The sequence below is a fragment of the Arachis ipaensis genome, chromosome B03, assembly GCF_000816755.2.
Source record: "Arachis ipaensis cultivar K30076 chromosome B03, Araip1.1, whole genome shotgun sequence".
Lineage (NCBI taxonomy): Eukaryota > Viridiplantae > Streptophyta > Magnoliopsida > Fabales > Fabaceae > Arachis > Arachis ipaensis.
This window is the reverse complement of record NC_029787.2, coordinates 10,821,702-10,834,522: the sequence shown is the minus strand read 5'-3', so window position 1 is coordinate 10,834,522 and position 12,821 is coordinate 10,821,702. Positions and strand designations below refer to the sequence as shown.

Here is a 12,821-nt window from a genome sequence, read left to right as displayed (position 1 = left end):
TAGTAGTATCTAATTAACTGATTTTGCTTCTTGAAGGATTTCTTTGATTTCATTGCTTCTTCATTGAAAGAATTTGTTGAGAAAGAAGATGATTCAGAGCTTTCAGTGGCCAGAAGAAAAGAACTTGGCTTAACGTTTTCCTTTCCCATCAAACAAATATCTGTTTGCTCAGGCATTTTAATAACATGGACAAAAGGGTTTTCCATTGTAGATATGGTTAGTAAGTTGACATTTGAAGCATTTTGTGCATGGTTGTTGTTTCATTGTAATAGAACTTGATCACTATCTTCCACTAGTTATTTGTGCATGCTTAATGGTTTGTTTATGTTTTATCTTTTACGTATTCCCTCCTTAAGTTAGAAAATTGATGTGAAAAAGCTATTCAAATTGGATTGGCTTTTTATTTCTTTTATTTTTATAGTAGTGAAATAAAGATGAGTTTCATATATTTGAATGACATGCAATGCATTAAGTACCAAAAAATGTTTTGTTGTCAGGTAGGAAAAGATGTTCCTGCATGTTTGCAAGAAGCCTTGGTACGAAAAGGCCTAGATTTGCGGGTAGCTGCATTGGTAAGGAAGTAATTTCTTTGTCTAAGATTTCGATCCATTTTGCATTTTGTGTTGTTACCACTAGAATTTATTTATTTATTTTTATTTCTTTTTCGTATTATAATACTCAAATGAGATAAAGGATTGCACTTAACATGTTTAAATTTTGTGAAATGTGAACTGTTGCAATAATGTTTATCTTTACCCTTCCCTCTTCTGGAATCTTTGATGCCAAGCCCAGGCAATTGTATTATGTTGCATATCAACATTGCTGGCTATTGTGATTATGCATGTCATTCTATAGTTGCTTGCATTTTTCTTGGGAATGGACATAATGATTTTCAACATGCTAAGTGCTTTGTTGAAATTTAGAGTGAATGATTCATTTTTTTATGATTTATGTAAAACTAGCCTTTTTTATTAGGTTTGATTATTTACTTGAAATGTGATTGTGTTCATTTTAATCAGGTTAACGACACTGTTGGAACTTTAGCCCTCGGACATTATCATGATGCTGATACTGTGGCTGCTATAGTGATCGGGACTAGTACCAATGCTTGTTATTTGGAACGAACCGATGCTATTATTAAATGTCAAGGTCTTCTCACAACATCAAGATCCATGGTAATATATACATCATCATTCTTTTGTTATTTTCTTATTTGTTTTGAAACTTATTTCATTAACCTTTATGTTAATTAGGTTGTGAATATGGAATGGGGGAACTTTTGGTCCTCTCATTTACCAAGAACATCATATGACATTGATTTAAATGCTGAGAGTCCTAACCCAAATGATCAGGTTCATATTCTGTTTCTCCTGAATCAATCCTGTTGCCCAATTGATTTGTCACGACTCAAATTTTCAAGGTCTAATTGGATGCAGGGCTTTGAGAAGATGATATCAGGAATGTATCTTGGCGACATTGTGAGGAGAATCATTCTCAAGATGTCATTAGAGTCAGATATTCTTGGACATATTTCTTCAAAGTTTTCAATGCCTTTCATACTGAGGTTTGTCCTTTATATCATTCATACATTGATTATCTTAATCATTTTGTTCATATTGATAGTTATTTTATAACAGCGAGACTGTGAATTTATATAATTTCATTCAACTATGTCTTTGATGCAACTTTAGTACTCCTATGATCGCCGCTATGCACGAGGATGATTCTCCAAATTTGAGAGAAGTAGAAAGAATCCTGAAAGACATCCTTGAGGTAAAACAAGTTAGATACCATATATTCGCCCTTAAACAATTCGAATGTCTGTTACCCTTATCTAATCATTTTTGTGTTGTCTTAGATTCCTGATGTTCCTTTAAAGGTAAGAAAACTCATGATGAAAGTATGTGGGATTGTGACTCGCCGAGCCGCTCGGTTGGCAGCAGCCGGTATAATCGGTATCTTGAAGAAGATTGGTAGGGATGGGAGTGGTGGCATCACAGGTGGAAGGAGAAGTGATATGAAAATGAGAAGAACAGTTGTGGCAATTGAAGGAGGCTTGTATTCTAACTATACATTGTTTCGAGAGTACTTGCATGAAGCTTTGCATGAAATATTGGGTGAAGATATTGCTAAGCATGTAATTCTTAAGGTTACTGAAGATGGATCAGGTATTGGTACAGCATTGCTTGCTGCTTCACATTCATCCAATAATGTGGATAGAATATAGCTGCTATAATTATATATTCTTTATTTATACATATAGCCCCTGTAAATTAGATTATTCTTCTTCTTTTTTTATTAATTATTATTCTTATTTAATCTCTGTATAAAGGAAGATTCTGCCTATTCTTTGTTAAGGGATAACATTATTCTTGTCATTTATTTATTTCACTGAGAAGTGTTTAGGATGAACATTCTTAATCATTTGAGATGATTTGGATGAGTAGAGCATGTGGTAGAGAAGATTGAAGGGTATTTTTATCAATCATTTTCAAAGTTTTATATTTCCACCTAAAGTTTTATAAAGGTGCCCTTTATAATTATAAGTCACATTCACTTCAGTTATCGTTCTTTATTGGCTTATATAGCGGTCAATTAACACTTCATGATTCTTCAATTATCCATATATTAATGAATTTGGTATTTTGGGCAAAGTTGATATATAAAAGAGACATGCAATGATATATTAAAAAGAATTCAAAGAAGATATCCATGGAGCACCCAAAAATAAATATGGGTTCATCCTTCCTCTTCTACAAAGCAGACATACAAAAGGGCCTTCTCTAAACTAAGCTTCATAAGACTCCACCAATGTTGCTGTTAAAGCTAAGCACTTGTTGTTTTGTACAACTTCTGTACCATCTTCCTGTATTCTGTAGAACATATGCAAAAATAATTTTAATAACCCTTGCAACCCAATTGTAGTTAATCACTCATGTCATATAGATGAATTGGACCAATGCTTGTTACCTTCTTGATTGCTCCAAAGCTGTGCTGCTTGTGGATTTAGTGGTGAACTAATGTTTGGCTCTAAATTATGAAAATATGAATCCAGTGTCATTATAACTTTGCCAATAATTACCTCCAAGCAGACTTTGTATGGATAGAAGAATTGTTCTAACATCGTAAGCAGATGACCATTTATCCTATGAAAAAAAAAAACAGACAAAAAGATGACATAAGTTTGTGTCCAACTACATTAATTTAACAATTAGTAATTAACCACAAAAGAATTTTTTATTTTGGTTTTCCCAACATGGTATCCTTTATCAAGCCACATCAATGACAAAAAGATGACATAAATTCGTTGTGGATTTGAGCATCATTTAAAGGTCTATTGCTAGTCAACGAGTTGCTGTATATACAATGTGAAATTCAGACTCCCGACACTTACTTAAGTGGACTATTGAACTGACTACTCGACAAACCAAATTATTTACTATAGAAGACAGTTATTTGAAACAAAAACACTTAAAAGTAGTATGAAGGGAAGGACCTATGTTATAAAGAGGTAGGGCTGTGAGAAATTTTGTTAGTACTTATGAGTAAAACTTATTTCATCCCCTTGGTCTTATTAAATATAGACCCTAAAATTCTTCTGCATTAGTGCATGAAAATTAAATTCATATAATATTATGGAGAAACATAAAATTAGTGCATGAAATCAACATTTGGATGATACCTGAAGTATGTCCAAGCAAATGTTGCCATGAAGATCAAGATTGGGATGGAAGCAGGTAGTTTCAAACTTGACTTTAGGAGGCTTGAAAGGATAATCATTGGGAAAAGAGAGTGACAACTTATACTCAGTTCCTTCAAACACTGTGTCCTTGCTTCCTTTAATTGTCCCTTTCCATAACATTATGTTGTCCTCTTCCGGAAATGCAGATATACCACAATCTCCACTCATCTGTCCCACAAAATTAAGACATTAATTAATTATAGAGTTCCTCGAATAAAGAGAATAATGGAACTTTGTGTTTGGTGGTTACCATCAAAGCCATCAATTCAGACTGCAACCTGTATGTTTGTTTGTTCATGATGAGTTCAATATACAAGGAATTAGGAGTTAGATAATAGAGAAGAGATTAGAAAGAAAAGTGGTTGATGGATTTGATGTGAGGAAGTGTACCTTCTAAGAACAGAGTGAGAATCAACGGTCTTTGTAGGAGTGATGTTGGGCTGTGCAGTTTCAGTGTGAGTGTGGACATTGATGATGGTGTTGGTAGCCATAGTAATGGAATTATAGAACTAGATTAATTAGTAAATGATAATGTTATTATTGTTGTTGATTGTTAATTATTGCTATGAGAGAGGAAGAAGTAGGAGGAGAATATGAGTGAGTGAATTGAAGTGAAAATGAAGAGTGAGTTGGGTTAAAGAAAGAAGAGAGTGGGTGGTAGCCGTTGTGGGTTTCAGGAACATCAAGTTACCAACATAACAGAGGCTAATTTGGGATAGCCATATATTCATTCAAAGAATAAGAACGTTATGCAACACACAAAAATAAAAGGCGCCGTTTGCGGAGCGTGTCGGATTGGATAACCCCCTCTCTGCCTTTTAAAGCAAAAGAGAAAAGAAAAAGCCCTGCCTTCCTATAGATAGGAGCCTCATTTTTTTTAAAGGATGATCCAATTAAATTTAGTTGAAAACTCACGTTTCTTTGATAATGTAGTAATACATATGTACGTAAAACTTTTTTACATGTTTATTTAAAAGTTTAATTTAATGTAAAGATTTTTACTAGTGTGATAATATATAATAAAATATAAAAATACTTATTTGATAAAAAAATATTTTTATGACATATATAAACATAAATTATTTTTATTTTTTTTAAATTTTATAAAAAACATTAAAAAAAACTTTTTATAGAAGCTTATCCAAACCAACTAAAATATTTTGAATTCAAGAAATACCGCTCCACTCTAAAGGGACACAATAAAAATAAACAAGTAAACCAAATGCTAAAGCATTCCCATGGGGCCATGAAATCTGCTCAATGATTTACCATTATAAATATACTCCACCTTAGCCTCTCATCTTTTCATGTTATTATTCAGTTATTCACAATTATATAACTTAAGTTGTTAACTCGCAGCATAACTATATTTAAAAAAAAAAAAAGAAACCACAATAAGGTTAAAATGTAAAACACGTCAGTCCATCAAAATTATTCCTAGCAAATATGATTTGTTAAGAATGATATTCAATTAATAGGCATTTCACAAAACAATTTTAGATCGCCAAATTATTTTACTCCTTTCACCACATGGACTCAATACTGTTTAATAGATTAAATATCCTCTCATATCTGTTGGGACTTTGAACTTCGGGACATGACCATTTTTTTCCTTTAAAGCAAACACGAGAATACTGCAAATAGATTTTGGAACCCAACGGGAGGGTTAAGAAAAATCAAACCAAAGTGGTGACACCAACTTTCTCAGACAGGCATCACTGCAAGAAAAAAAAATCTATTACAGAGCAATATTCTATTTACTATCTGCTGTGATAATCATATTATGTGTTCTAAGATCTGCTATGATTTATATACTCCATTCCTAGTAGAAAGTTAACTCCAAGACACCATAAGAATTCCCAGTAAAGGAAAAAAAGACCTACACTAAAGAATGCCACTACAATGAATTCTAATGGGTTAGAACTTAGAATACCAATGATGAATGCAATTGGTGTAAGAACTCTATGGCGTCTCTGCATTACAGTTATCTTCAGCCTTTTTGGCACTAGCTTGTCATTTCGTTATTTTCATACCCTCCTCCAAGATTGTTGAAACTGAAGGCACAAAGTTGAACCATGATCACGAAATCATTCCTTCCACAGTGACCCTCTAATTAGAAACACTCTTCTATCCTTTTTTTACAAAAAATTATAAAATGTGGCACCTTATCTTGCAGGAAGAAAAACTCTACAAGAATGTGGCATCTCATCTCCAACCATGCAAAGCAAATCATCATACCTGGAATGAAGATAAACAATTGTAAGTATCTTACAGATAGCGAGAATTCATCACTTTTTTTCCCAGAAGCAATTTTCTTAGAATTGAAGAGAATATACAAAATAGACAAGTTAAATCTATCTCAGATCGGATATATTCACAATCATCAAAGCCATTCAAAACCAAAAGATTAATCATACTATCAAGCATGCGCAATATACATATTTTTTCACAAATAAATAAAAAGCATACATCCTGGAGTGTTTGTTCAAATATTTATCTCAGAAATATATTAGTGCTAGAAGTGAGTCCCGCCCTCTTGAATAGTTCCAGAAAACGAATACAACGCAACTAAATTGCCCAAACTCAGCAAAGTAATGCTTAAGTTATCAAAACTATAATCAAGTTACGCATCAAATCATCTAAAGTACAACTAATTCCAGAAGCATGTACAAATAGATTGAATAGCTAAAACATCTATTTAAATATTTAATGTTTCAAAACCTTTCAATGTGCAGTCACTAAGCCTAGACAAATTTTCAAACATTTCTTTGCTCAATTGAGCTTTTGTCATTCCACCTTCTACGTAACAAGGTCAATCAACAATTTGGGCTTAAATATGGCAAACATACCTCAGTTGGAAACTGGAGAGATACAGAATTTGATAGTTCCTCAGCACACTCTTTAGTGCTGTTTCCAGTGAGAGACAGTGCTTTACATGTCATATGGGGGCAGATCGGAGCATGCCTTTGAAGACAAACATGACACTTAAATCCAATTAATTGTCTGGAATTCTCTACAGTGAGCCCAACAGCATCCCCATGATACCAATCTGCATCATGACATGTGTTCAGAAGGCACGACAATATCATAACAAATGAACAACAGACAGGCGATATAATGCTTAACAACATAGTACAAATACACTTAAAAGATTTGTCCATAATTTGTAATAAGTCAGCCTCTTCTTTTCCAATTCAACCCTAAGCCCCAGAGGGAGAAATCAAACAGAAGAATAAAAATTACCTCCACATATGTCACAAGCAATATAATGTAATTCGGGTCCATCTCCAGAACAAATGCCACATTTAGGATTATCAGTGGCAGCAGAAAAACCCTCAGAGGAGAAAACATGCTTTTTTTCCCGAAACAACACTACCCGTTCATCATTTGGCTTTCTAGACAACCAAAGACCATTATGCCAGTAGCTGCTACTAACGTTTGTTCTTTTCTTACAAACAGTAGTTGGCATACACTTCTCTTGCTGAGCAGTAGTTTCTTTCGGCTTCTGATTATTTGCCTTCTTTGATTTATTTTGCTTCCCCTTTTTACGTCCAACTTTCTTTTTACTCTGAATTCCTTTTTTCCGCCCTCCATTCATTTGATTGTACATGTACAAGGATTTGGCCTTCCTAGTAGAACGACGAAGTGGTACACTTGGTGCGATCTTCTTATTAGTTTGAGATTTTGCCTTCCGTGCCTTACTCAAAGCCCTTTTATTGCCTTTAAGGCTCACCGACTTACTAACTGAGGGAGTATTTTTACATGTCTGTGATTCAACCTTCTGCTGTTTAGAGTCAACTCTCTTTCTTTTTGAATTAGTTTTAGTCTTTGCACGCATCCCACCCTCGCATCTGTGACATGAATATGTGCATTTAGTAGCCCTTGTGCCACTACATTTCCTTACATGCTTCTTATGAAAATATCCTACAAATTACAATACAATGATCAGATGTTTAAGTACTACAATAGTTCGTGAAAAATAATAAACCCAAAAGATGTAGAAAAAGCATCAGAAAGAGCATATGAAAACAAAAATCAGTCCTTGGTAACACACAAAATACAAACTATGCTCATGTTAATGAATTATCATTAGTTCAAAACTGAATAAAAAATAAATACTGATAACAATGAAATTTAATTTGTTCTCTTCAACTTCTTTTATTAGATATGGACCAAGACAAGTGTTGGCCTCTAAATATTACTAAGGTCAAGTAAAAGTTACCATAGTTTCCAAATTATATTAGAATTTAATATCTGAAACTTTCTATCTTAGTAAATCAAATTCCATGTTTAGGGCTTCCTGCTTATCTGTTTCACTTTCGATTTATATTCATTGCAGAAGATGACATTCATTAATTAAAAAAAAAAAAACATAGCACCACGAAAGGCAATTTTCCTCGCTCTGTGTGTTATGAGCTTTGTTTAGTCATTTTCCCCTTCTTTCTTTTAAAAGTATTCTGTGGCAAGTGTTGGGTGTGTCCTAGATCTTTGACTAGGTTTGTCAACTTTGTCCCGCTGGATGAGGATGGAAGCCAAATCTTCATGGTATTGTACAGTTTATTCCTTTTTTTTTTTTGTTGTTGTATTCGTTGGAACATAATTCTTATGTCTTTAAAGTAGATCTTGTGGGGTAGGATTAGGCACTGTGCTATTGGTTTCCTGTGCATAATCGTTTCAGTGATGTCATTTTTTGTTTGTTCTACATTTCGAGGATCCTTTGTCCTCCATGCATTTTACTTCTTTTATTTAAAATAAAATAACATAAAGGAAAACCCCTGTATGGAACATGTTTGAAATGTTATATGGCATGCATCCAGAGTTGCCATTATAAGAAACTAAATGAAGATAACCTATGACGTAGCACACATGAAAATATAATTTGAATTAATTACTTGAAGGTGGATAGCACAATTCTCATATCAATTTTTAGGGAACTTATGGGGAGATATTTCTTTTATTTCTTTAGATGAAGGTTGGTGTGTCCTAGATGTTCAGTTTTGAGGGCAGCTCTCATGGTTTCTGAAGGAGAGCCTAAACCCACAATATGGTGCTTTTGGCAAGAGCAGACTTTCTGCATCTTTAAGTAGATTTCTACCACATCAAATGGATTGGGTAAGACTCAATAACCTGTATCATTTGGTGCAAAGCTCACAATCTAAGAAGTTTCTCTAACTGAGCTTTATTTGGCCGGAAAACATCCTTACATTGATATTTATTGTTCCTCCTCGCTTTCTGTACTATCACTTCATCTCAATGAATTCATTCTATCAAAAAGTTAAGTGTTTTAATATTTATTCTTTGCAACATTTGTGTCACAAATATAAAACCAAACTTGGGACCTTCACCTAACAACTTAAACTTTTACAAGGGTAACAATTTTGGCTTTCATGTTACGAATTAAGCTTACAAAGAGTTGTTCATTGAAAATTTACATAACTCAGGATTTGCCATCCAAAGCAAATTTATGCACATTGTTAGACTTGGCAAAACCCAACCCTAAACTTTGGATAAAAAAGGAAAATATCGCTCTAGTTATAATGAAGGAAACTTTGCTGACATGCATAGTTGTGGTAGTCAAAATTGCAATTCAAGTCATACAATCATAGGATTCTACGTGTTTTCATTGTTTCTCCGATCTTGTTCCTAACTCTAAACTTGATCTATTGGATTTAAGGTAATCATGTACAAGCTTGTAGAGATTTTGATTTGTGCATTTTCACTGCATGTGACCCTTCTAATCGTATGCGACTTCTAGGTCTAGCAACTGAAAATTTATCCCCGTCGAACCTAGACATTCACCCAGCAGCCACCCACATTAATGTTCTCACTTCTTCTGAAGCCTATTCACTGTGACCTCACAATGTTTTTCTCACTTGAGTAGGCAATGGGACCATTTTTTGTGATGCTAGTGACAAAGCTGGGGGAGCAATTTTGTGAAGTTGTGGGTGGGTGTAACTTGTACAATTGTTGGTTCTATCAATTGTTTGTTTTTGTCTTACACTACCTGAGCTAAATGGTATTACATGTTTTTGGCTTCTAATGTAAGGTTTGTCTTATGCCCAGAGGTTTTTATTTTATTATAAGGCTTGTAAAGAATCATACAACCTCAAAAGACAACAATATATCACAATGTTCTATAATTTTATATTTTTTTTAATTATGTTCTTATTATGCTTATATATGTTACTATATAAGTATCTATATACTAGTGAATAAAACTACATGCAAAAGATAGAAGCTTCCATCTCGTGTTACGATTCCATGTTTGACATTTTTTAACTGTTATTGGGTCAGGTAAGGTTTATATAGTAAATTATGGACATATAGTCAACTATGCTCCAAATCTATCATTGACATATACTCGATATAGAAGCATGTATTTTATTCAGACCTTATAACTCCATAGAGACCAACGGCATCAGTTAATCTATATGGTCAATTCCACTTAGTGAAATATACGTAATTATCTCCATATAACTTGGCCATGTTTTAAACAATTTTAGGGTTGTCACTTTATTTTTGTCCATAAATTGAATCTTTTTATCACTATTGTCAAATTATTGAGCAGTCTTTTATATTTCTTTACGTTGAACATGAAATTATAAAAAAATGAACACCCCACTTTAGTTAAAAAGAGTATGTTGAGATGTCACTGAAAAAACATGACTAAACACTTCTGCTTCTCTATACTTTGTCAATAACATTGAAAAAAACTGTACAGCAGATTTGACAAGCATGTTTATGACTACATCCATATGCTAGGACATTGAATGATGACAATACAAGATTCGGTGAGATACCACTTAAAGCCACAGTAGTGGAGAATTAGATGGATAAATTAAAAGATATATGTGAAACAAATTAAAGCCTATGTGCATTTCAAAATCAAGAAAAATAAAAAGACCATATTGAAAGGACAAGAACACACCTTTGCAATATTGGCAGCTCACAGCATCCCTGCAATTTTGAGATAAGTACATACATAAGTAAGCAACAAATTAAGAAATTAATAAGGAAGAAACATTTCACTGCACTTATCAAGATGAGTGAATACTGCAAATACCTGATAGGAACATCTTTGTTGCAGTGCCCACACTGATGACAATCAGATCTTTCCAGTCTAGAAAACAAATATGGAAATCCTCTTTGTTGAGGAACCTTCCTATTAACTCTACCAATCTCAATAGTTTTCCCAAGTTTCTTTACATCGGACTTCCGAATGATTCTTTTTTCCTCAAAATTCTTTAAAAGATGCATGGGTAAATAAGATTCTTCCAGCCAATATTTTTTTCTCTCACTTGAGGGTTCTTCCAACACAGAACCATGTTTGGTAACAACATCAGGAATAGCCCTTCTCTTCCCAAAATCAATAAGGTACTTCACAGATTTCCCTTCAGTGGACTTCCTGCGTACAATTGCTTTCTTGAACAGTCTAACTGCTTTTCTAGATTCCTTGTCCAAGACATATTGAGGATGGCTATTTTCAATATCACGCCACTTTATGTTTGAATAAAGCTCTCTAACCTGAAAATATGGCAAAATCAACAGCGGATTACAACTCGTAATTATTTCATTACGTCAGAATTTCATCAGCTTCTACCAATTATAAAAGGCCAGTGTGTAACATTCAAGGGAAGGCCACAGCTGATACATGCACAGATTTTCCTGTTTCCAATATATTGGAATATAACGTTTACCCCTATCTATTTTTATCAGGTAACCAGAGTGGGAAATTCGTGCTTGGATTCCATGGGGTGAAACCAAGGTTGTCAAGTGTATAGTTCCTAGATGAGAATGGACAAGGGAGCTAGGAACGTACAATGTAGTGTCATAGCATGAAATGGGAGTTCCAATCTATTTTATAAATACATATGTACTTGCACAAAACAAAAATTCTAAATATAATCATAAATCCATTTGAAATGGATGATTAATGTCATAATATGAGTTTGTACAGAAACATCATAATAAAACAAAGGCCTCAATAGTCAATTTAACTAAAACAATAGCTTCTTGTACTTCTAAATGTAAATTCCAACCTAGCAAGTTGTACAACAACCCAGACTTATTGTAAGCCCGTCCAATAGTTTCTCAGCTTTCTCACTGGGGAGAGCCGCCTTCTTAATAGTTTACAAAACCCATTTGGAATCTAAGATATCCTCAACAACCAAGCACTTTGTTGAGACAATAATTAATTAGTGAACAACCAGTCTCCAAATCTATGAGTTCTGTGCTTTTCTAATTTGGAAACAAGAATCCAATAAACTATGTAAACATTCATTTTTCAAGAGTTTCAGTTATTTAATAGTTGAGCAAAAATAAACAGAAAAAACAAGTTGCTCATACCTGTACAGCAAGCTGCTCAACACTTGTTGACATCTCAACAGCAGCCCGCCATGCAATGCATTTGCTTCGCCTAGCAAAATCTGAATTTTCAGGATACAAAATGCCTGGAATCTTTGAGCAACCCCCTGCAAAAATTCCAAATAAATTTACGACAATCATTAAGATGACGAGACATCTTACACAACTACCATACATGAGAACAATTTGCTTACCTTGTCTAGCAGCCTTGGCAACCAATGAGCGGGGCAAACTCTTGCAATTAAACAACTGCCGGGAAAGCTTACCACCTCTCCACCAATACATTCCCAAACCGCTTGCATTGTTTGAAGATGGATTGGGTTCAGCATCAGAAAACCTAGCCCTTTTCTTCCCAATACCATGCCTTGTGCGTAAACTGGCCACAAAATGAATAGCTGATCCCATGGTACCAATAGAATCCACATGCTTTAACCAATCTGCTGCAAAAGCAAAAGGCCGCAAATTGGATTCCAACTGCAAATTTTTATATTAGACAGTGTTAGACAAAATATTGAGGACAACTGAATTCAGAGAACAGTATAAACTCGAAAGCTAGATGATGTTACCCAGCCAACCCAAAAAAAAAAAGATATGCTTCTTTTGTTGCAAGTATCATGACATCATATAAGAAGTAATCTGTGTGTGTGTGTGTGTCTAATAAACATAACAAAAGCCTGTATATTATTTTTATATAAAAGATAAATCACCAATTAGA

At 33.9% G+C, this 12,821-nt stretch overlaps 3 protein-coding genes across 5 annotated transcripts in view; 1 reads left to right on the top strand and 2 right to left on the bottom strand.

The window, feature by feature from the left end:
• The window catches only part of LOC107632476 (hexokinase-3), a 3,775-nt gene extending 1,267 nt beyond the window's left edge, over nt 1-2,508 (top strand). For both annotated transcript variants that reach the window (XM_021118122.1, XM_021118123.1), the window contains exons 3-9: nt 37-216; nt 498-572; nt 1,020-1,175; nt 1,254-1,352; nt 1,437-1,564; nt 1,692-1,773; nt 1,859-2,508. In XM_021118122.1, coding sequence (XP_020973781.1) covers nt 37-216; nt 498-572; nt 1,020-1,175; nt 1,254-1,352; nt 1,437-1,564; nt 1,692-1,773; nt 1,859-2,227 — 1,089 coding nt within the window. In that variant the 3' untranslated portion in view covers nt 2,228-2,508. The remainder of the gene's footprint in view (nt 1-36; nt 217-497; nt 573-1,019; nt 1,176-1,253; nt 1,353-1,436; nt 1,565-1,691; nt 1,774-1,858) is intronic.
• On the bottom strand, nt 2,660-4,509 carry LOC107634167 (ubiquitin-conjugating enzyme E2 20). The gene is made up of 6 exons (XM_016337742.2): nt 4,133-4,509; nt 3,993-4,020; nt 3,683-3,910; nt 3,083-3,146; nt 2,971-3,030; nt 2,660-2,873 (listed from the first exon to the last, which is right to left on the bottom strand). The coding sequence occupies exons 1-6, from the start codon at nt 4,231-4,233 to the stop codon at nt 2,827-2,829; spliced, it is 528 nt and encodes a 175-aa protein (XP_016193228.2). The 5' UTR covers nt 4,234-4,509; the 3' UTR covers nt 2,660-2,826.
• Nucleotides 5,353-12,821, bottom strand: part of LOC107629571 (DDT domain-containing protein PTM) — a 12,099-nt gene continuing 4,630 nt past the window's right edge. The window contains exons 4-11 of one of the 2 annotated variants that reach the window (XR_002358819.1): nt 12,301-12,580; nt 12,089-12,213; nt 10,806-11,266; nt 10,671-10,699; nt 6,986-7,666; nt 6,592-6,791; nt 5,907-5,980; nt 5,353-5,796 (exon numbers count right to left, since the gene is read on the bottom strand). Coding sequence is in view for 1 of the 2 variants with exons in the window: in XM_016332388.2 (XP_016187874.1) it covers nt 5,975-5,980; nt 6,592-6,791; nt 6,986-7,666; nt 10,671-10,699; nt 10,806-11,266; nt 12,089-12,213; nt 12,301-12,580 (1,782 nt within the window). In the remaining variant the exon portion in view is untranslated. Of the gene's footprint in view, nt 5,981-6,591; nt 6,792-6,985; nt 7,667-10,670; nt 10,700-10,805; nt 11,267-12,088; nt 12,214-12,300; nt 12,581-12,821 lie in introns of both variants that reach the window. The other variant, XM_016332388.2, reaches the window with a different exon arrangement.